Source organism: Phacochoerus africanus, chromosome 11 (genome assembly GCF_016906955.1).
Source record: "Phacochoerus africanus isolate WHEZ1 chromosome 11, ROS_Pafr_v1, whole genome shotgun sequence".
Taxonomy (NCBI): Eukaryota; Metazoa; Chordata; class Mammalia; order Artiodactyla; family Suidae; genus Phacochoerus; species Phacochoerus africanus.
In genome coordinates this window covers 121,660,441-121,686,216 of record NC_062554.1, presented here as the reverse complement: position 1 = coordinate 121,686,216, position 25,776 = coordinate 121,660,441, and the positions used below count along the sequence as shown (strand labels likewise).

General features: G+C 36.8%; 1 protein-coding gene across 1 annotated transcript in view; it reads right to left on the bottom strand.

The window, feature by feature from the left end:
- The window catches only part of XPR1 (xenotropic and polytropic retrovirus receptor 1), a 226,736-nt gene that overhangs the window by 93,938 nt on the left and 107,022 nt on the right, over positions 1-25,776 (bottom strand). Inside the window, exon 3 of the mRNA XM_047752002.1 lies at positions 10,792-10,893. Coding sequence (XP_047607958.1) covers positions 10,792-10,893 — 102 coding nt within the window. The remainder of the gene's footprint in view (positions 1-10,791; positions 10,894-25,776) is intronic.

The following is a 25,776-nucleotide window of genomic DNA, read 5'->3' as shown; positions in this document are numbered from 1 at the left end:
CTTCCTTTTACAGATGAAGATTGAAGATAAAGAATTTTAAAAGCTGCTAAGAGTGAGAAAACAAAATGGTACAGCCACATTATAATATGGAAAACAGTTTGGCAGTTCTCAAAAGGTTAAACATAGAGATACCTTAAGATCCAGCCAATTCTACTCCTAGGTATCTACCCAAGAGAACTGCAAAAATACATTCAAACAAAAATTTGTATATAAACAAAAACTGGTATTCACAAAATTAAAAAGTGGCAACAACCCAAATATCCATTAACTGGTGAATGGATAAGTGAAATATGGTATATATATACAACAGAAGATTTCTGAGTCAAAAAATAATGAAGTACTGATTCAAGTTACAATATGGATGAATCTTTTTTTTTTACTCAATGAACTTTATGACATTTATAGTTGTACAATGATCATTACAACCCAATTTCATAGCACTTCCATCCCAATCCCCCAACCCATCCCCCCACCCCCAGCCTGTCTCCTTTGGAAACCATAAGTTTTTCAGAGTCTGTGAATCAATATCTGTTCCACAAAGAAGTTCATTATGTCCTTTTTTTAGACTCCACATGTTAGTGGTGTCTCAATATCTAACTTCACTTAGCATGATAATTTCTAGGTCCACAACATGGAAAATTCTTGAAGACATAACGCTAAGTGAAAGAAGCCAGGTGTAAAATGCCGCAGAATTGTGTCATTCCATTTATATGAAATGCCCAGAACAGACAAATCCACAGAGAAAGAAAATAGATTACCGGATGGCAGGGGATAGTAGGAGGGAAGAAAAGAAGTGATTGCTAATGGGTACAGGGTCTTTTGGGGGTGATGAATGTTCTGAAATTAGACAGTGGTGAGCGTTGTACAACCTTGCGAATATTTATGCTTTAAATCTCTCACTTCAGAAATAGGTCAGTCCCTTTTAAAGTCTCCCATGAGGAGGTCAGGCTCATGGGGAATAACCTCACTTTCCTAAAGTCAATTGATTTGAAACCTTCATAGCATATACCCACAAAATCCATTCATAGCAGCACCTAAGTTAGTGTTTGACTGAGTAACTAAGAGAAAAGATGTGTATATAAGAGGGAAGGGATCTTGGAGACCACTTTAGCATTATGTCTACTATATATCTTTTAACTGATGCAAATTTCTGGAGTCCAAATGCCATTTAATCCAGCAGTCAAAATGGAGATTTACAGCATTTAAGTGACAGATGGAATATTAGCCCAGGTTTAACTAACAGTGGACCCAGCTGGTTCACAGGTTTGTGCTGTGATTATATCCCTAATTATGTGATGTATAATTGGAATAGAAATAGTGGGCTACTGGTGGAATTTCCACACTGACTCTGACCCAGGGGAAAGGACGGTTATGGTATGAAGGGCCAGTGAGAATTCCTGGAATTTCTCCCTATCAAGATAGTAATAAGCCAGAAGCAAAAACATATCCTTAGGGGAACTTCAGAAGTTAGTGCCACCAGGGATGATGTTATTTATCACATCTCCATTTAATTAATTTGTTTAGTCTGTGCAGAAGTTGGACAGATCTTCAAGAATAAGTGTGAATTATTACTGTAAACTTAAGCGGTCATTCTGAAGGCAGCTACTATTGTAGATGTGGTATTGTTACTGAAGCATCAACACAGTCTCAGGCACATAGTGTGCAATTACATATCTAATAATGCAGATACTTGCCTGGCAGCAGAGACTAGCAATGAGCTCCATAAATGAATGACATCTTTTGTCATTGGAAATGGTCAGCTACTTAGCAGCAGGTTGCAGGCACTGGATGCAGGGAGCAGAGATTTGTTCTCTTTGGAACAAATGTTTTCTTTCTTTTTTTCTTTTTGTTTTCTTGTTATGGCCACACCTGCACCATATGGAAGTACCCAAGCTAGGGGTCAAATCAGAGCTGCAGCTGCCAGCCTACGCCATAGCCACAGCAACACCAGATCTGAGCCACATCTGTGACCTATGCCCCAGCTTTCGGAAACACTGGATCCTTAACCCACTGAGCGACGCCAGGGATTGAACCCTCATCCTCATGGAGATTACGTCAGGTTCTTAACCTACTGTGGCACACACAACGGGAACTCCAGAATAAATGTTTTCTTTTCTTTTGTTTTGTCTTTGTAGGGCTGCACTCTCAGCATATGGAGGTTCCTAGGCTAGTGGTTGAATTGGAGCTGAAGCTGCCCACCTACGCCACAGCAACATGGGATCCAAGCGCATCTGCCAACTACACCACACCTCACAGCAACACTGTATCCTTAACCTACTGAGCGAGGCCAGGGAATGAACCCTCATCCTCACGGAGACTATGTCAGGTACTTAACCTGCTGAGGCAAACACAAAGGGAACTCCAGAACAAACGTTTTCTTTTTTTTTTTGCCTTTGTAGGGCTGCACCCATGGAAGTTCCAAGGCTAGGGGCTGAATTGGAGCTTAAGCTGCCAGCCTACACCACAGCTCACGGCAACACTGGATCCATAACCCACTGAGCTAAGCCAGGGATCGAACCTGCGTCCTCATGGATACTAGTTGAGTTCATTACTGCTGAGCCACAATGGGAACTCTAGAAAAAGTGTTTTCTTGATATGGATGTGCCTTCCCTGCTAGCATGTTTCTGCTAGCATCACAATGAACTGGAATGCCTCGTCCATTTTCACGGTAGTAAAGCAAAGGGCATACCTGTGGAATAAAAGGTTTTACCACATACTTAGAAAGAGCTGGCCTAAGAGAAAGGCATATTGAAATGAGGCGGGAGGCAAAACTCTAAAAGGATGGGGTTCCATCTTACAGAATGCAGTATCAAGAGCATTGTATGTTGCCATCCCAATCACAGCCAAAATATAGTCTAGGAATTGGGTGGAAGTAGGAGTGGCTCCTTTCGCTATTTTATCTAATAATCCACTCATAATTTTTGCTTCCCAATCTGTAACTTGAGCTCTGCCTATGGTTAGTTCTCAAGGAGAAATGCCTCTTTCACAGGAATACAATAATAGTTTCACTGAAAGAAGATGAGACAGCCACCTGCCATTTTGGGCTCATCATACACCACTGAACCAATAGGCAAAGAAGGTTATTTATTGGTTAAAGTGATTGATTCTGATTACCAAGGGGAGAGATAAGACAAAAATAGCAAAAAAGTAATGTGCAACCCAGGAGACTCTCCAGAATACATCCTAGTAGTTCCATGACCAATAATAAATTTAATGGAAAAATAAAGCAATCAAAAAAGATAAGAGCTATCCAACATCTTGATGAATTAAGAGTTTAGGTTATCCCATCCAATAAAGAACTCTAGCCAGCTAAGGTACTGGTTGAGGACAAAGGAAATAATGGAATAGGTAATAAAAAATGCAAACCACAGATATCAACTATTCCTTCTTGATCTTCTTGCTCTGTTGTTTACATATCTTATATTTTCTTCTCTGTCTTGTTGTGCTTCATTCTGAATGACTACTGCAGCTCTGTCTGCCATTTATAAATTCTCTCTTAAGCTCTACCTAATCACTGTTTAAGATATTAACTTAAGTGACTACGTTTTCATTAAAAATTTCTATTATGTTATTTTTAAAGGTCAATTTTAATAGTTTATTATTTGCTCATGGTTTTGATACTCTTTTATGTCTAAAGCCAGACTAAGCATATATTTTATTTTGTACCTAATAATTTACATATTTTATACAGCAGTTTAGTGTTTTGTAGTCTTCTATAGGTGAAAAATAACTATTCACCTATATTCAAACTTCACACTTAAGTCTAAAGTAAAATTAATCTCAGGATTCTTTTTATAAAAGTAAGTCTAAAGTAAAATTAATCTCAGGATTCTTTTTATACAAGTTAAGCATTTCTACTGCATATATGTTGTCTTATTACCCTCATGATCAAAAACAGTATAGATTACCATACAAAAATCTATGGGATGCAATAAAAGCAAGCATAGGAAATTCAAGCAATACATGAAAATTCAAAAAGCAGGAAAAATATCAAATGAACAATCTACCACTTGAAAGAATTAGAAAAAGAATAACAAAATAAACCTAAAGTCAGCAGAAGGAAGAAAATAATAAAGATCTGAGAGGAAATAAATAAAGATTAAATTTAAAAAAGAAAAAAAAAATCAATAAAACCAAGAGCTAGTTCTTTGAAAAGGTACACAAAATTGACAAACCTTTGGGAAGGCTCACCGAGAGGAGAGAACACAAATAAAAAAATAAGATGTGAAAAAGGAGACATAACAACCAACACTGTAGAAACACAAAAAGCCATAAGGGAATACTATGAACAAATATGCCAACAAATTCAATAACCTAAAAGAAATGGACAAGTTTCACTAAAAATGAATCAAGAAGAAACAGATAAAATTAAACAGACTGATCAGTAGAAGTGAAATGTAATCTATAATTTAAAACTCCATACAAATAAAAGTCCAGGACTAGATGGCTTCCCAGGTGAATTCTACCAAACATACAAAGAACTTATACTGATCCTTCTCAAATTCTTCCAAAAGACTGAAGATGAGGGAATACTCCCAAAGACATTCTAAAAAGCCACCATCACCCTGATACCAAAATCAGACAAAGACACTAATAAAAAAGAAAAGTACAGGCCAGTATCCTAGATGAATACAGATGCAAAAGTTCTCAACAAAATATCAGCAAATAGAATCCAATCATACATTAAAAACATCATAAACCATGACCAAGTGGGATTCAACCCAAGAATAATGGAAAACACCCAATCGGGACAGAAAACAGAAAACCAAATGAAAAAACATGAAGGCAATATAAGAGATCTATGGGATAGTATAAAGCAGGCCAATCTATGCATAATAGGGACTGTAGAAGGAGAAGAAAAGAGGACTGAAAATATATTTGAAGAAATTATGGCTGAAAACTGTCCAAACCTAAAGGAAACAGATATCAAGATACAGGAAGCAGAGAGGGCCCCAAACAAGTTGAACCCAAACAGGCCCACCCCAAGCCATATTACAACAAAAACAGCAAAAGTTAAAGTTAAGGAGAGAATTCTAAAGGCAGCAAGAGAAAAACAAAGCATTAATTATAACAGAACCCCCATAAGCCTACCAGCTGATTTCTCTGCAGAAACACTCCTGGCCAGAAGAGAGTGGCAAGGTATATTCAAAGTTCTAAAAGGGAAAAATCTGCAGCCTAGAATACTCTCCCCAACAAGAATATCATTTAAAACAGAAGAAGAAATAAAGAATTTCTCCAGCAAGGGTTCCCTCCTGTACTCTTGGTAGGAATGTAAACTGGTACAACTACTATGGAAAACAGTATGGAGGTGCCTCAGAAAAGTAAATATAGAACTATGGTTCAACCTAGTAATCCCACTCCTGGGCATATACCTGGGCAAAACTTTCACTGAAAAAGATACAAAAACCCCTATGTTCATTGCAACATTACTGACAATAGCTAAGACATGGAAATAACCTAAATGTTCATCGACTGATGAATGGATTATGATAATGTGGTATATATATGATGATGGAATACTACTCAGCCATAAAAAGAACAAAACAACGCCATTTTCAGTAACATGGAGATGGAACTAGACACTCTCATACTAAATGAAGGAAGTCAGAAAGAGAAAGACAAATACTGTATGATATCACTTATATCTAGAATGTAATATATGGCACAAATGAACCTTTCCACAGAAAAGAAACTCAGGGACTTGAAGAATGGACCTGTGGTTGCCAAAACGGAAGGGAAGGAAGTGGGATGGACTGGGAGTCTGGGGTTAATAGAAGCAAACTATTGCATTTGGAGTGGATAAGCAATGAGATCCTCCTGTATAGCACAAACAACTATATCTAATCACTTATGGAGGATAATGTGAGAAAAAGCATGTGTATATATATATATATATGTGTGTGTGACTGGGTCACATTGCTGTATATTAGAAACTGACAGAACACTGTAAACCAGCTCTAATGGAAAAATAAAAATCATTAGTAAAAAATATACTTTGGTCTATGAATAAAAATCGACAAATCAGTTATAAAAAATAAAAATGAATATTCCTTAGCAATTTTATACTGATAAAAATAGCCTATTTTGGCAATAAATCCCAATTTCTATCCATGCCAGTGAATCAACTGACTCTGAATAAGAATAATTATTTTAATAAAATATGTTTAATGCCACAAGCTCTCATATAATAAAAATTTGATAAAAATTTCCAATAACCATTCAAGAACTTTCAAAGCACCTATGTGTCCCTCAAAGAGCTAAATAAAAAAGACTAACAAGGTATTTTTTAGGTTTAACCAGATTTGTATATATATTTTTACTTTAAAAAAATGTATTTTGGAAATACAAGGTATCCTCGAAATAGCAAAGCTGTTATATTGTTATGCAATTGAAGAATAATTCTTTTTTTTTTTTTTTTTGCTTTTTAGGGCCACACCCATGGCACAAGGAGGTTCCCAGGCTAAGGGTCAAATCGGAGCTACAGTTGCCAGCCTACACCACAGCCACAGAAATGCAGGATCCAAGCCATGTCTGCGACCTATACCACAGTTCATGGCAATGCCAGATCCTTAACCCCACTGAGCAAGGCCAGGGCTCGAACCTGCAACCTCATGGTTCCTAGTTGGATTTGTTTCCGCTGAGCCACAATGGGAACTCCAAAGAATAATTCTTGATAAGATAAAGTTAATGTCTTAGAATACTTTTATTGCTTATTTGTCTTGCAATGTTACCATCTTGCTGATTAAATTTATGGACCACTGTTACCTGAAATACAAAGTAAGTTCGTAAGTATTTTGACCGACTATAGATAATTTGGAATAGTTAATCTTGTTACATTACATGCAATTTCTGCACTGCTTTTATCTGGAGTTCTTACTACCTGAAATTTTTACACTTTAAATACTTACATCTAAAATCTTCATGGGTGAAAAAAACCCATATTCTTCCATTTCACTTTTCTCTCTAATTAACAATACTCCTTATTTTCTTACAACTTCAGCCTCAGGTGACTATTTGTTATTCTCTTTACCCCATTAAAGTACCCCATAGTGTACTTTAATGCACTATGCCTCCAGATAGATTTTCCCCTTGCCCTGGAACACTGTACTCCAAATCTCCCACTCCCCGCTCAGCCATTCCCAAACATACTCCTCCAAGGGCATTTGGCAAATGCCCATACATTTTCAAAGACAAAGTTTAAATGTTTCCATTCATGCTTCTTCATGTTCACTTTCACAGTACTTTGCAAAACTCTGAAATAACAAGTATCGTATTGTACATAAAACTAAAAAAAAGATACAATTGGTAAAGAAATGCATTAGATGTACTTGGATATTTTTCATTCTACTATATTCTATTCATATTTTTCTTAAATGCCTGGATTTTTTATTGGATTGCAACCTACAATTGTTTAAAAGCATGCTAATTTAGATGACAGTCTGCTTTTTTTCTGGTGAAAATGCCATCCTAAAAATGTTACCCTATAACTACGGACATTCCCCATGCTTTCAGTCTTAGGATAAGAAAGCATAAGCAAGAAGAAGGAGGAAAGAAAGAAGAAAAAAGAAAAGGAAGTTGGTGTCCCATGGCTTGTTTATTAATAGAATCCTATCAATCATTAAAAAAAAAATGAAGAAAGCAACATTTATTTTGGACAGAACATAAATAATTAGAATTCTAATTTTCATCAGGCACATTAACAAGAAAGCAAGCCACCCCGAAAGCTTTAATTTACCTTCCCAACTTTCCATCCTTTAACAGCTTTTATGTAATTGATTCTGTTGCAATGAGGTAGGAAGAAATGCGAAGGCAACAGAATTTTAAACAATACTACAAACCTATGGTCACTTAATTAAATATATTTAATCCACATTTTAACCCACATATAAGCAAAGAGCAAAACTATCCATTAAGTCACAATTTAGATGTGCAAGTACTAGATATAATGGCTTATAAAATGAACATTTAGCATTTCAGTGAGATACTCTTATGTTTCATTACAAACACTCAGTGGTTATATGGTGCCTCAAATTCTATAAAAGTAAAGAAAAATGGGAGTTCCCTTCATGGCTCAGTGGTTAACAAACCCAACTACGATTCATGAGGATGTGGGTTAAGGATCTGGTGTTGCCATGAGCTGTGGTATAGGTTATAGAGCTTGGATCCCATGTTGCTGTGGCTGTGGTGTAGGCTGGCAACTGGATCTCCGATTCAACCCCTAGCCTGGGAATTTCCATATGCTGCAGATGCGGCCCCAAAACAAACAAACGAACAAACCATCTTTAGCTGATCATTAAATAATTTGTGAAATGTAACTGGGCGGACATAAGTTTATAAGATGAACTCACCCCTACATTATTTATAGTTTTTGGTATGTCCTAGTAACTGAGGATTGCAGTCTACAAGACAATCTGCCATGAAGAAGGTGGCTAAACAAGGAGAAAAATGACACTGTCTAGGACAAGTGCCAAATTCTATTTCTGTCAATCATGTCTTCATATTACCTACCACTTCCTGACCTGGCAAAAGATCAGTCTCAAGTCTATCAATCTGTACCTACTCCTTGATGACATCAAGAGATATGCTCTAAGCATTCTACCAATACACACAGAGGAAGAAAGTCATTAAATTACAGTTCCCCAATTTTTAATCATGGAAAGCCTAAAATTATTTTTGAAAAATACCCAAGTCTAAAATACCATTTTTCAGACTGAGAGTTGTAACCAAATATGGGGTCATGAAAGCAATTTAACATATCATAAATCAGCATTTAAAAACCAAATACAAATTAGATGAAACAGAATATATTATAAACAGTAAGGATAAGTATTTCATGAAAAAAATTTTAATCAAACATATTGCATATACACACTCAAGATAATGCATGCAAACATACATAAAACACACATCTGTCTGTGAAATGGGGTCATAATTTGTATTTTTTACTGTAATTCAAAACACAATAATGTACCTATTGCTAAGAGCAGATATTTATTTTCTTTGTAAACCAAGAAGCATTACCTATTTTTTGTGATCAAATTATCCAATCACAGTTGGGATCAGAAATTCTTCCCAGAAACATTCATAGTAAAAGAAAAATGTTAATAAACTTGACCTTGTGTATTTCTCATTTACAGCCTTAAATCTCCCAATAGCCTTTTCTCAGTCTAAATAATCTTTCCACTACAAATACCTTCCTCTTTTAGTCTCCTCTTCCTCATTCCACATTCTATTACTGCCCTCTCCTCTGCATTGCTGCTTCCTCTTTATCCTCTTACCTCCTAATTGTGGAAATTATCTTTGTCGTTGAACACTACAACTCCTTTTGTACAATTTTCCCTTGCTGAAAATCTATTTGTTTGCATGGTTTCAAATAATATTTGTTTTGTCTCTGCTTTCCAGGTGTAATGAAAAGGATATGCATATATGCCAAGCCCTTTCACAGCTTTGTGACTCTGCATAAACTGCTCCCTCTGCTTAGAAGAAATCCAGCCATAAATGGAAGAGAAGAAGAACAAAGAGCTAAGTTATTTGTTTCCTTTTAATTTATTTTTTATTTTAAGGGAATGACTTGCTAAGTAGACTAAACTAGTAAAAAGGGAAGTTAACAATGCATTTATTCAATAATACTTTGGACAAAATAATTTCTAGAACAAGGTCTCCAAGAGCTGAAATTCAGTCAGAGTAATTTTAGGATTTGCCATGGGCTGAAGAGGGATATCTTTTCTACAAACACTGGAAGAAAATAAATAAGGGTCAGAATGGCTAGGTATTTGGGGGAGGGGTGGCACAGATCTGCATAAGTATTATACATCAACAGGAATCAAAGGCCTTAGTTTTATTTGTAAAGTAGGACGTATAATGACTACGATAGGGAGACAGTTGGGTTGAGCGTTCAAGAGAATGGTATAGGGATTAGAAAAGCACTTTGGTGCACAGACAAGGGTACTGATTAGGACTAACAGGCAGCTTTGAGGGCACAGTTAAGAATGCAACAATAAATTTACAGTGGTTCAAATTTGTTCTGTTACACGATTTTTCTTTTTTCCTAGCTGTCTCAAACAGCCTGCGTTGGCATGAAGAAGGTAAAAGGTTAGATTGGTACACAGTTGGACTGTGCTAAACAGAAGCAATCAACGTCAGGCAATGAGGGTAAAGGGACTAAAAACACAAGGGCTAATGGAAACAGAAGTAATTTTGGAAGGAGCCTGAGAGAGTGAAGCAATATGAGTTCTGCAGATGGAAAAACAGATGTTAAAGGAGTAGGGGAATAAATATATATATAAAACAAAAATTTAAAAGGTCAGACATAAATAAATAGAAGTTCTAATATCGTATCTTCTCAACTCCAATAGCATCTTACAAATGCCACTCTGGAAACCATGCCCTAGAGAGACAGATGAATGTCCTAAGCAATGTAAAGGCATAAAACTTGTATTATTGAAAAGCTGCAACTGCATTGTTCAGCTCTGAGAGAAATGATAAAATCAAGTTTCTGACTCTTTAATGCTTTGGACTGGGCTACAGAGAAGCTCTGTCAAGGTATTCCTTCACAATAAGGTCCCCAAATCCTTGCAAATGCAAGAGAATCTAGGCAACGACCATATAAAGCTCAATCAGTGAATTCCGGATGCATTACTACCTCAGCTAAATATCCCTTAACTGCAGCACAGTTAGAAAAACAAGCCCAAATATTAAAATGATCAGAAGTTTCAACTATAATAGTAGAGTTTCTCCTTCCTTAGCAGCAGAAATTGTCTCTTGTATGTTATACCAAAAAAAATTACTTACCTGAATAAAATGTGTTGATTTTGGCAAGTTCTTTTTCACAGGTTTGGAAGAATTTTTCTTCAAACTTGGCAAAATACCTCTTTACTGTGTCCTCATCTGTAACTGAAAGCAAGGAAAATAGTATTTAAATTTAATATTCAAAGGCCAACAAGGAAAATTACAGAAATTAAGAAAGTAGTAACTTAAAATTTTAATCTTCAAAATGACAACACTATACGTATTTCTTTGAAAAAGTGAACTATGAACCATAATAGGAAAAGGCTAACCGAAGCCCACAATTATTTTTTAATTGCATGACGTTTTCTAAATTTCTACTACAATAAACTTGTAGTAGTACAGAAAATAAGTATTCTAAGACTTCAGAAGCAGAAGATACTACTGCAGATAGAGGTGATCAAGGCAGAGTCAAGGTGCTGGGAGTTTAAGTGAGTAGGATTCAGTAGCTAGCAGATTAAATATCTCAGAATTAAGTACTGCATTCAAAAAATGAAAAAAAGAAAATGAAGACATGAATATGAATGTGTCTCTGGAAAAAAAAGAGTTGATTGTTCTAACTATAGTAAATTGCTATCTAGTCATTTTTACCTTAGCTGAACCGGACACAGAAAGATATAGACTGACGAATATAAATTAGATATTCCAAGTCTTCAGTTGCTGGGTAGGAACATAAATGAGTTAAGCAAGTGGATAATTGCGCAAGTGTGGTGATAAACAGCAACTGACACATTCAGGATAAGTAGCGGTATGGATTCTAGCAAACTGTACAGTACAAATCCATCTAGCTAGTTGCTGCCCAGGTTGTCAGATCTTTCAATTTTTCAGGGATAAGCCATAAATCTAAATATTTTAAAACTCTGTGTGCGCCAACCAATATATGTCTTTGTAGGCAGGATCCTCTTTGTTGTCACATAGCATGTCAATTTGCTGAATCTTATAGGAAAAAAAAAAAAATATATATATATATGGCTTAGGAACCCCAAGCCTAAATGGGTATGTTTCTTGCCCAAGTGAGCTCTGACTAGACTCCAGATGCTAATTTTAATTTAGAACTATCCTATTTCTAGATCTGTGAAAGTATTCTAAACTTGAAATGTCTAGAAAAAGTATAGGTTTTTTTATGTCTGTCAGATGTTCCTAATCTTAGTACAATCACAGAAACTCTTAATTCACCTGTTCAGGTATGTCCTAAGTAGTATGCAACACACACACACTCTAATTCACAGTGCCAGAGAGATACTGAAGAAAAAGAAAAAAAAGCTTAAAATAAAATTTCAAAAAGCATACTGAATATATTCATTTAATTTGAATATACAAATGTAACAAAATAGCACTACTGGAGTTCCCGTCTTAGCTCAGTGGTAACGAACCCAACTAGTAGTATTCAGGAGGATGTGGGTTTGATCCCTGGCCTCACTCAGTGGGTTAAAGATCTGGAGTTGCCATCAACTGTGGTGTGGGTCATAGACGTGGCTAGGATCCTGGGTGGCTGTGGCTGTGGTGCAGGCCATCAGCTGAAGCTCCAATTTGACCCCTAGCCTGGAAACTTCATATGCCACAGGTGCAGCCCTAAAAAGAAACAAACCAAACCAAAAAACAAAACAGCACTACTATTTTTTCTATTTCCTATGCTTTAGAACCGAACAGCTAATGCAGGAGTCTATTACTGATTTTGCAGTGAGGAAGAGATGGCTACTTTAAATTCCTCATATAAGCCTAGCAACTTAGGTAAAATAAATGCTATAACTGCCCAAGGCCAGTGAGAATTATTTTTTTCAAACCACAGAACAAGTCAAAGCTTTTTTTAAAGCTGACCTTGAGTTAAAGATGCACCATGGGAACATATGCTACTCTTATAATAGCATCTGATTATAACTGATGTAAAGTAATATCTTATTCTACTTAACTACCTACTCCTCTTTTAAAATTTTAATTTTAATCTCTACTGTATTATCAGAAAAGAAAACCCCAAAGGGAAAAAACCAGGCTTGGTCATATTTACTTTGTTTCTCTATTAAAAGACAGCTTTCATTAATGTAAAATGATAGAAATAAAGAAAGTTGTTCAGCAAAGTGATTTAAACATAGTTTCTGTTTTAAAAATTTTAGAGGGGAGGGATAAATTAGGATTATGGGATTAACAGATACTACTATATAAAAATAGATAAACAATAAGGTCCTACTGTATAGCACAGGGAACTATATTCAATACCTTATAATGACCTATAATTGAAAAGAATATGTGTGTGCGTATAACTGAATCACTTTGATGTACACCTGAAACTAACATGATATTTGAAATCAACTATATAATTAAAAAAATAATTTTAACATACATGAATGTTTATATATAGGTTGCATATTCAGCAACATCAACTATTTAAAATATTACAAAGAACCTAGAAACAACAAATTAAGCCTCCTAGAAATTAAAACACATGTAATAAATTTTATGTATTAAAGCATGAACATTCTACTCACGAATCAATCTCATATGAATTCTTCATTTCCTCAATTTAAAGATCACTTTATCTAAAATACCAGTAGTCTGTTATCTAGTTTTCTAGTTCACATATAACTTAATAGCCAGAAATGAGAAGAGGGTAGAGTAAGATTACAGCAACACTAAGAAGTAGTAGTAAGCAGAGAGAAAAGAGGAAAAAAGCTATAGAGGAAAGCAGTAAGAATAGCTGTGTAAAATAAATTAAATGAAGGAAAATGTTCTCATCGTCTCAGATTTCAAAAGACATAGTAACCTGACGTAATTAGAAGTACACTATTGGTTGAAGTTCTTCCCGTGGCACAGTGGGTTAAGAATCTGACTACAGTGGCTCGGGCTACTGCAGAGGTGTGGGTTCAAGCCCCAATCAGAAGTGGGTTAAAGGATCCGGCATTTCCATGGCTGTGGCATAGCTTGCAGCTGTGCCTTGGATTCAATGCCTGGCCTGGGAACTTCCATATGCCGAAGGTGTGGCTATGAAAAAAAAAAGAGGAAGGATCAAGATGGTGGAGGAGTGGGAGTTCCCATTGTGGCTCAGTGGTTAATGAACCCGACTAGGATCCATGAGGATGCAGGTTCAATCCCTTGCCTTGCTCAGTGGGTTAAGGATCCAGGGTTGGTGTGAACTGTGGTGTAGGTCGCAGACCTGGCTCGGATCCCACATTGCTGTGGCTCTTGGGTAGGCTGGTGGCTACAGCTCCAACTGGATCCCTAGCCTGGGAACCTCCATATGCCACCAGGTGCGACCGTGAAAAAGAGAGAAAGACAAAAAAAAAAAGATGGTGGAGGAGTAAGATGTGGCGCTCACCTTTTCCAACAAACACATCAAAAAAAAAAAAAAAAATACATGTAGAATATCTACTGAATGCTGGCAGAAGACCTTAAACTTCCAAAAGGGGCAAGAAACCCTCCACATAACTGGGTAGAAAAGGAAAAAGGAAAAAAGAGAGAGAAGGAATCAGGACACGACTAGCACTCCTAATATGGAGCTTGAAGAACAGACCTGCGGTTGCCAAGAGGGAGGCACTGGGATGGACTGGGAGTTTGGACTTTCTTTTTTCTTTGCTTTTTACAGCTGCACCTGAGGCATAACCAAGTTCCCAGGTTAGGGGTCAAATCAGAGCCACAGCTGCCAGCCTACACCATAGCAACATGAGATCCGACCCATATCTGTGACCTAAACCACAGCTTACTGCAATGCTGGATAACCAACTCCCTGATTGAGGCGAGGGATCAAACCCGCATCCTCATGAATACTATTTGGATTCGTTTCTACTGCACAACAGGAACTCCCAGGTGCAAACTACTGCATTTGAAGTGGATAGCAATGAGATCCTGCTGTATAGTACAGGGAACTCTATCTAATCACTTGTGATGGAACATGATGGAGGAAAAGAATGTGTATATATATAAATATGTATGTATATATGTACATATGGGTCACTCTGTTGTATAGCAGAAATTGACTGTACATTGTAAATCAACTACAACAAAAAAAATCTTTTCTTTTTTTGTCTTTTTGCCATTTCTTGGGCCGCTCTTGCGGCATATGGAGGTTCCCAGGCTAGGCGTCTAATCAGAGCTGTAGCCACTGGCCTACCCAAGAGCCACAGCAACGCGGGATCCGAGCCACGTCTGCGACCTACACCACAGCTCACGGCAATGCCGGATCCTTAACCCACTGAGCAAGGGCAGGGATGGAACCCGCAACCTCATGGTTCCTAGTCAGATTCGTTAACCACTGTGCCACGACGGGAACTCCAAAAAAAATCTTTAAAATAAAGATGGACACTATTGGTAAAGAAATTAAGGAAACACAACAAAAAGAACAGAATAGAAAATCCAGAAATATACACAGAAATTTAGGTTAAGATAAAAGGGCTTCAAATCAGTGAGAAGAGAATGTACTATATAACAAATAGGGTTGTGTGAACTGACTATCCACTTAAATAACCTTCAAGAAGAGTTAAGGAAATTACATTATAAAATACTGCAAAAAATTTTTTTGAGCTCTTAAATGATTTTTTTTAATTTTTAAAATTTTTTTGTCTTTTTGCTATTTCTTTGGGCCGCTCCTGCGGCATATGGAGGTTCCCAGGCTAGGGGTCGAATCGGAGCTGTAGCCACTGGCCTACGCCAGAGCCACAGCAACGCGGGATCCGAGCCGCGTCTGCAACCTACACCACAGCTCACGGCAACGCTGGATCGTTAACCCACTGAGCAAGGGCAGGGATCGAACCCACAACCTCATGGTTCCTAGTCGGATTCGTTAACCACTGCGCCATGACGGGAACTCCTTAAATGATTTTTATTTACTTATTTTTCCATTGTAGTTGGTTTATAGTGTTCTGTTAATTTCTACTAAAAAAATTAAATAACTACATGAAGAAGGCCTTCCTAAACACTACACAAAACAGAGAAGACAATGGGAATGACTGACATTCTCATAAAATGAAAAATCTCTATTCCATAAGATACTGCATGCAAAGCTACAAGATGAAAATCAGATAGGGAAAACTAATCTGCAACATTTAAAATAAAGGATTCAAATGTGAAATATATTTTACAAATGTTTTTTAAAAATCAATATTAAAAAGTAATTTGTAAGAAAATGGGTAAATTAGAGTAATTCATAGAAAACTACATATGGCCATGTACAAGTAAAAGGATACTCAACAACCCAGATATCAGATAAATGCACATTTAAAACAACAAAATGTAACTTCCCAACCATCAGATTGGAAGTGATTTGTAAATAATGATATTATTTTGGCAGTGGTGAAAGCAAACGAACACTCTCACTCCCTGTTGGTGGAATGTAAATTTGTAAAATCTTTTAGGAAGACAGATAATAGCTATCACAAGTTTCATGATGTTCAATCCCACATGTAGGAAATTTATCTAAAGGAATCTGAACATTTTTATTAGAGTGATACAGAAAAACTGATATCCAACAAAAGAGTAATAGTTAAATAAATTACAATAACATTCTATAACACTATGTAGTCATTTAAAAAATGACATACATACATCTTGATATGTATGAAAACCCTAAGACACAATGTTAAGGAAAAAAATTTAAATGACTAATATATACTACATATTCTCATTTATGAAAAAAGTACAAAAATTAATATTCCTATGTACACTGATAGAAAGAAGAGTGGGATATATACCAAACTGTTAAAAATTGTTGTTAACCCCTTTGAAAGAGGAGTAATTATGACGGGGATGCTCACATTTTGCTGTCTACACTTATTGTATTGTTTGAATCCATTAGGATGGAATGCATTTATGAAGGATAAACTGTAATGTATAAAGGTACTATGTATTGGAAGAAAAAAAGAAACATGTCACATACAAATCTTTAAATTATACCTAACCAAAGAATATATTTATGTGTATGACTGGGTCACTTTGCTGTACAGCAGAAATTGACAGAACACTGAAAACCAACTCTAATTTAAAAATTAAAAAAAAATAAAGAAGGCATATACAAGGTGAAAAAAAAAAAAAACAACAAACCTAAACAGCATAGCTAGTTTAAAAGAATATATAAAACCTAATCAGTGTACCTAGTTGAAAAATCAATCTATGTCAGAATTTAAAGGTGCATGAACGATTAAGACTTTCACTTATGAGTTGGTAGAATGCTGATTTACAGAACACGAGTTACTGTAAGATGCTCCCTATAACCTATGTGCTGAGTATTAGATATCAGTAACTCTTAATTAAAGGAACAGAGAATTTCAGCATTCAGAAATCAACTAGTTCAATTTCCTTGTTGTATAGGTAAGGAAATACAGAGGTAAAGAGCCTAGATAACACGAGGTTTTTTCCCATCCTCTCCAGTTTCACAGAGACTCACTGTATTTTCTCATTATAAAATAAAGAATATCAAAGTGACTACAATGAATGCACAGGTGTTATGAACTGAATTGTGCTCTACACCCAATTAAATCTGAGTCCCTAATCCCAATATGGCTGGATAGGACACTGAAGAGGTAATTAAGGTTAAGTGAGGTCAAAAGGGTGGGGCTTTATTCCAATAGGACTGGTGTCCTTCTAAGTAGAGGAAGAGACAATAGATGCAGCCCTCTCCCTACCTCCCCACCACTCTTGCCTGCACTTGCATGCTAAGCAAAGGCAATGTGAGAAACAGCAAGAGGGCCCTCTGCAAGCCAGGAAGAAGGGCCTTACCTGAAAAGCTGGCACCTTGATCTTGCATTTCAAGTCTCTAAAACTATAAGAACACAAATTTCTGTTGTCTAAGCTACCTAGTCTTTGGTATTCTGTTATGGCAGGCCTAGCAGACTACAATGAACCTAACATGTCCTGATGTCAATTAGTCACAAAACTATTAACTCAGTAATTAGTTACAAAAGACTAGATTCAGTTCGAAGAAAGTTATTATAAATAAGTACAAATCTTAGCAAGAGATATCAATAATTTTAAGACTAGCATCTAGAGGGGAAAAAAAAGGAAGACGAAGGAGTGAAAAAATCCAGAACTGGCAAAAAATTACTCAGTGCTGCTTCAGAGAACTCTTTGCCTTAGCTGGATAAATATTAATTCATTCAGTTATGAGAGAGAGACAGAGAGAGACAGAGAGACAGAAAGGGACTGAGCAAGAGATTTCTTTGTCATTTCTATTATGGTCTTATCTTTATCTTGCATTTGTGGATGACAGACAGTATCTTTCTCATTTACCACCCCCAAATTACTAAGTTAAAAGCGAATGACTCTAAGAATACTAATCAAGGTAAAATATTCGTACTGCATAGCAACCACTGAGTGCTTTTTATAGCAAATTTTAGGAATATTTTTATTTTTACCATAAGTGTAATTTTACTTTTATATGCAACCCCTCAAAAGTCAATTCTTTAAAATCACTAATAACCTTTTAAAACATCTTATATGTTCCATTCAAATTTTTATCATTACTTTCAATTTTCTTAATTTCCAGATCTGTGAGATAACTAAAGGTAAAAATTACATCTCTTTTATCTTTACAGATCATATGGCCAACATAATGTCTGGTGCACAGTATATGCTGCATACCTTATTTCTTAAATTGTAAATATTGAAACATATTTGTCTCAATAATTGAGAAAATTATGCTTTATTAAAGTTTTTTTTAAAAACTCCCAACAATTGAATATCTGTTCATAAAAAATGAAGCTGCGCCTCTACCTCACATCATATACAAAAATTATCTAAATGGGTCAAAGACCTAAATATAAAAGCAAAAAGGATAAAACTCTCAAAAGAAAACAGGCATAAATCTTCATGACCTTTGATGAGGCAATGGTTTCTTAGACATAACACTGAAAGTGCTATAAGCAATAAAAGATAAAATATTGGTATATCGGAGTTCATCAAAATTAAAAAAACTTTTGTGTTTAAGACTTCATTCTAATTAGGAGTTCCCGTCATGGCGCAGTGGTTAATGAATCCGACTAGGAACCATGAGGCTGCGGGTTCGATTCCTGGCCTTGCTCAGTGGATTATCTGGCATTGCCGTGAGCTGTGGTGTAGGTTGCAGACGTGGCTAGGATCCCGTGTTGCTGTGGCTCTGGCGTAGGCCGGTGGCTACGGCTCCGATTAGACCCCTAGCCTGGGAACCTCCATATGCCGCAAGAGCGGCCCAAGAAATGGCAAAAAGACAAAAAAAAAAAAAAAGCATTTATTCTAATTAATGTGACTGTGGTAACCATGGGTGGGGCAGGGAGGGTAAAACTCAAAATATAGTGGAGATAGATGATGAACTCTTAAGGTATCTTTGCATTATTTCACTTGTCAGAACAAGTACATGGTACATCAGTAATTAAAAACAATGTATAGGGAAGTATATTAAATATCTTATAATAACCTATAAAGGAAAATAATCTGAAAAAGAATACATATACAGGAGTTCCATTGTGGTCCAGTGGAAACACATCTGACTAGTATCCATGAGGACACAGGATCAATTTCTGGCCTCACCCAGTGGGTTAAGAATCCTACATTGCCATGAGCTGTCATGTAGATTGAAGACATGGCTCAGACCCCAAGTTTCTGTGGCTGTGGTATAGGCCAGCAGCTGTAACTCTGATTTGACCTCTAGCCTGGGAACTTCCATTTGCCGTGGGTGCAGCTCTAAAAAGCAAAAAAATATATATATATATCTGTGCACACACAAACACATGCATAAATGCATAAACACACACAACTGAATCACTTTACTGTGTACCTGAAACATTACATCACAATACTGTAAATCAACTACATCTCAATAAAAAAAAACAAAACTTGTGTATAAAAAGGCACTATCAAGAAAGTGAAAAGACAACCACAGAATGGGAGAAAATGTGTGCGCACTGTATGTCAGTTAAGAATCTAGCACCCTGGAGTTCCCGTCATGGCGCAGTGGTTAACGAATTCGACTAGGAACCATGAGGTTGCGGGTTTGGTCCCTGCCCTTGCTCAGTGGGTTAACGATCCGGCGTTGCCGTGAGCTGTGGTGTGGGTTGCAGACGTGGCTCGGATCCTGCGTTGCTGTGGCTCTGGCGTAGGCCAGTGGCTACAGCTCCGATTAGATCCCTAGCCTGGGAACCTCCATATGCCGTGGGAGCAGCCCAAGAAATAGCAAAAAAAAAAAAGAATCTAGCACCCAAAATATGTAAAGAACTCCTAGGACTCAACAATAAAAAGACAAATAGGAATTCCTGCTCTGATGCTATGGTCAGTGGCATCTCTGCAGTGCCAGGACACAGGTTCCATCCCTGGCCTGGCACAGAGGGTTAAGGTATCCAAAACAGACCATGGCCAAGGAGAGCAGACTTGTGGTTCTCAGGGTGCAGGGGGAAGGGAGTGGGATGGATGGGCAGTTTGGGGTTTTTGGATGCAAACTGTTACATTTGGAATGGATGGGCAATGGGGCCCTACTATATAGCACAAAGAACTATGTGTGATTTGGTCACTTTGCTGTACAAGAGAAATTGAAGACACATTGGAAATCAAGTATAATTTCATCAAAATAAAAATATTAAAAAAAAAAATACAGGATCCGGTGTTGCTGCGGCTAGGTCACAACTGCAGCTCAGATCTGATCCCTGGCTCTGGAATTCCATATGCCTCAGTGGAAATGAATCCGATCCCTGGCCTCGCTCAGTGGGTTGGGGATCCAGCATTGTTATGAGCTGTGGTGTAGGTCGTAGACATGGCTTAGATCCCATGTTGCTGTGGCTATGGTATAGGCCAGCAGCTGTAGCTCCAATTCGACCCCTAGCCTGGGAACTTCCATGTATCATAGGTGTGGCCCTAAATAGAAAAAGGGGGGGGAATCTGAATAGACATTTCTCAAAAAAAGAAATATATAAATGACCAAGAGCACATGAAAATATTTCAACATCATCAGTCACTGGGGAAACACAAATCAAAAGCACAATGTCATTTCATACCCAGTAGGATGGCTATAATAAAAGACAATAACAAGCGCTGGCAGGGATGAATAGAAATTGGAACCCTCATATAGTGTTGGTGGCAATGGTATAGGCATTTTGGAAAAGATCCTGGGAGTTCCTCAAAAAATTAAACATACAGCTACCATATGGATCTAAGCAATTTCACTTCTAGGTATATATCCAAGAGAAGTGAAAACAAAAACTTATACATGAATGCCCACTGCAACATTATTCATAATAGCCAAAAAGTATAAACAATACAAATGTCTATCAATTTACGAATGGATAAACAAAACATGGCATATGCATATAATGAAATATTATTCAGCCATAAGATGGAATGAAGTAGTATTACATGTTATAGCATGGATAAACCTTGAAAACATTATATGAAAGGGAAAGAAGCCTGACACTAATGACCACATTTTTTTTTCTTTTTACTGTTGCACCTGTGGCATATGGAACTTTCAGGCCAGGGGTCAAATGGGAGCTGCAGCTGCCGGCTTACAACCCAGCCACGGTAACACCAGATCCAAGCTGCATCTGTAACCTACGCTGCAGCTTATGCAATGATGGATCCTTAACCCACTGAGTGAGACCAGGGATAGAACCTCCATCCTCAAAGAGACAATGTCAGGTCCTTAACCTGCTGAACAACAACAGAAGTCCAAGATAACATATAAGAAAATTCTATTTACATGAAATGTCTAGAATAGGCAAATCCATAGAGACAGAAAGCAGGCTAGTGGTGAACTAGGGTTGGGGAAAGGGGAAATGGGGAAAGATGAAAATGTCCAAGAACTAGATAGTGGTGACGGCTGTACAACTTTGTGAATCTATTAGAAACCACTAAATTTAACACTTTCAAAGGGTGAAGTTTTATAGTATTTGAATTATACCTCAACAAAAATTTTTAACTCCAAGTTTAACCCTACAGCAGAAACACACTGATAAGCATATTTATTCATTTATTTGTTTAACAAATAATTATTATGCCTATTAGATAAAAGGCTCTGTGTTAAATGCTGGAGATAAAATGATGAACAGGATAGATGTGGTTCCTACCCACATAGAGTTTGCATTCTAATGACTGAGGCAGGAAAAAAAAAAACAAACAAACCCACACATATAAACAAAGAATTACAAACTGGAAAGCACTGTGAAGGCAAGAAACAGTACTGAGATAGAGGGTAGGTCCTAGGGTGAATGACTATCTTTTTTGGCATAGTAAAAGAGGGTCAGAAAAGACCTCTGTCTGAGGATGACAATCTGAAACATGAACCTAAAGAATAAGAAAAAGCAAGGGCAAAATGATTACCCAAAGAAGGAATAAAACATTAGGAAAGAAACAGGTGCCTGACGACTGGTCACAGTGGGACTGATGGCATGAGGAGCATAATACGAGGTAAGGTTAGGGAGGTAGGCAAAGACCTTTACATGCAGGAAGGCCATGTTAAGGAGTTAGCTTTTTATTCAAAGTACAGTGAAAAGTTTTAAAAGGTTTTTGTTTGTTTGTTTTTGTTTTAAAAGGGGGAGTCTAAAAAGTACAAGGGGAAAGTAGAATTAGTTTCGGTTTAATAAGTGATAAATTAAAATATCATTTCCCAGAACATTATGTATGTAGATAAAGGAAAAGAAGGAGAATTCCAAGGGATTCAAATTAGTTTGGGAAATATGAGCAAAGAGTTAAACTGATCTCTTTAAGGTAGTAATTCTCAACTGGGGATGACTGTCTCCCAGGGGTCATCTGGCAATGTCAGGAGGCATTTTTGGCTGTCATAAACGAGAAAGTTTTACTGGAGTCTAATGAACAGAGGTCAGGGATACTGCTAAACACTCTGTAATACCCTGTACATAATTCTCTCACCCTTCCTCCACAACAAAAGATTATCTAGTCCAAAATGTCACCACCACCAAGGCTGAGAAACTGCTTTAATACAAAGCTTTATTGTGATAACATACATGGATATTATTCTATAAGAAGGAGAAGTAGTATACAGTGTTTTCCAAAGTTATTTATAAGAATCTTGGGGATGGAGGGGGAATGGCTGGGAGAAGGTGGGAAAGGGGGGTGAAGAATATATATTAAAATTTTGGAATACAATTCTGTGAAATGCTAGTTTGAGAGGCATTAACTTTATTATTATTTTTTTTCCTTTTCTTTTCTTTCTTTCTTTTTTTTTACAGCTGCACCTTTGGCACATGGAAGTTCCTAGGCTAGGGGTTGAATCCAAGCTGCAGCTGCTGGCTTATGCCTCAGCCACAGCAATGCTGGATCCAAGCTTTATGTGCAACCTACACCACAGCTTTCAGCAACTCCAGATTCTTAACCCACTGAGTGAAGCCAGGGATTGAACCCACACCCTCATGGATACTATATCAGGTTCTTACCCCACCAAGTCACAAAGGAAACTCCAGTCACTACCTTTAATATTACCACTGTCTCTCTGCATTTGTATTATATTCCATACGCAATAGTATAGCTTCTCAAAAACTACTCATAAATGAAGAGAGCTGATAAATAAAAATTAACATGTGACTAAGTTCCATCAAATATAGAAGAATATTTAGCACTACTGGGTTCATGGTTTTAAGGGGAAAAGAAGGTGTTTGGAGTTTTTTTTTAAAGTGTGATTTACAAATTAGCAATAAATAACTTGAACATCTTTTTTTCCCCCAAATGCTATTTCATCAACATATGGGTGAATTATATAAAGCATATGGTAAAGAAGATTTCAAACATAAAAATGTTACTCTAAAATCACTGGTATAGTAAGACATAGAACTAATCGGGCGTCATTCATTCACCAAGCATTAAGTTCTTCCTATGCACCAGGCAATGAGGCAGGTGCTGGGGAAATAATGGTAAGGAAAATACATACAAACTCTGGAGTCAGAGATTACATGCTACCCAAGGAAACAGACTTTCATCAAATACTCAAACAAATATACAACTGTAATAAAGGTTTGAAGAAAAAGATGAGAAAAACAGCAGTGAGACAGTCTAGCCTGCAAAGACTGGGGGAGAGGCAATGAGGGAGTCTCTCAGAGTGTCATTTGAGATGAAATCTGATGGAATGGTATGCATTTGCTAGAGCAGTAGAAGCACTCCAAGCAGCAGGAACAGCACATAACATAATACTGTAAAAAGAAACAAGCAAGGTACACTTGAGAAACTGAAGAGGCCTGGAATCCAGGAGGCATGGGGACAGTAGTGGCAGTTAAGGCCAGACGGGTAAGCAGGGACCTGATCTATCCGGGCCTTGTAGAATAAAGGACTAGCCTTTTTCCCTATGACAAATGAGATATTTTTGAAGGGTTTTAAGCAGAGGAATAACTGTGATCAGACATGCTTTGCAAATGAGGCAGTGTGTGGAGACCAATCAGATTTAATACAGTTGGTATCGAATGAGAGATCATGATTGCCTGAACAAGAGTAAGGGCACTAGAGATAGAGAAGTACAGAAATTCAGTAGAGATTCTGGAGGAAAAATTAATAGGCTTCAGTGACTATGGTTGTGTTGCCTACTCCCTGTATTAGCCTGAGTAAGTGACTCTCTGGGTCTCTATTTTCTCTTTGACAAATGAGGACATTTCAATAAGCAATCTAAGTTTTCCTCAAATTCTAAAGTTCATATTCCATAATTAAAGCTGCTCATTTCTGGTAAATGATTGTGAATCCAACTAGGATGAAGTGGTAACAAGATTTTCTGAGCTACTTTGACATTTCATCATATAAGATCTAACTAAACGTGCTTTATAAATAATGCCTGATAGAAAAATAAAAAATTCTTTTAAATTATGTTAGTAACATACAGTTAAGATGAAATTAATTTCACTGGCACTAGCTTTGATATAATTAGAACTAGTTATCACCCCAATTAACATTTACCTAATGTCTGTTAGTCAAAAATCACCAATAAATGAAATAGCAATAAATAATTCCAACAAGGGCATAAATTCAATAGTAAAGCAAATGGTATAAACCTGTGCTTTCAAATGTTTTTAGCTTTCATAATCTCTAAAAGAATTTTGAAAAAACTATCTTGCAATGTAATTTCTGATGCACTGTAATTACTTGCATTTTAAATTAAAATTGTTTGTTTTAAACATAACTAATGAAATTTAAATTCCACAGCAATAAGATAACCACCATCCCTTCATTTTTGTTTTGCTTTGTTTTTTTCTTTTTTATTAGGGCCGCAGGTGCGGCACATGGAAGTTCCCAGGCTAGGGGCCCAATAAGAGCTACAGATGCCGGTCTATGCCATGGCCACAGCAACTCAGGATCCAAGCCGCATCTGCAACCTATACCATAGCTCATGGCAACACCAGATCCTTAACCCACGGAGTAAGGCCAGGGATCAAGCCCTCATCCTCATGGATACTAGTTGGGTTCATTACCACTGGGCCACGACAGGAACTCCAACATAAAAGTTTTTTAATTTTTATTTTATATTGGAGTATATTTAAGATGCTGTGTTAATTTCAGGTATACAGCAAAGTGATTCAGTTATACATATACATATACCCATTCTTTTACAGATTCTTTTCCCATATAGGTTATTACAGCCTACTGCATAGAGTGTATATATGTTAATCCCAAACTCCTAATTTATCCTTCCCTCTCGCCACATTTTCCCTTTCGTAACTGTATGTCTGTTTTCAAAGTCTGCCTGTTTTTGCTTTGTAAATAATTTCATTTGTATCATTTTTTTTTAAGATTCCACATGTAAGTGATATCATAAGGTATTTGTCTTTCTTTGACTTACTAAGTACGATAATCTCTAGGTCCACCCATGTTGCTGCAAATGGCACCATTTCATTCTTTTCTATGGCTGAGTAATACGCCATTGTATGTATATATCACATCTTCTTTATCCATTCCTTTGTTAATGAATATTTAGGCTGCTTCTATGTTCTGGCTATTGCAAATGGTGCTGCAATGAACACTGGGATGCATGTTTCTTTGAATTATGGTTTTATTGGGATATATGCCTAGGACTATGATTGCTGGGTCATATGTTAGGCCTATTTTTAGTTT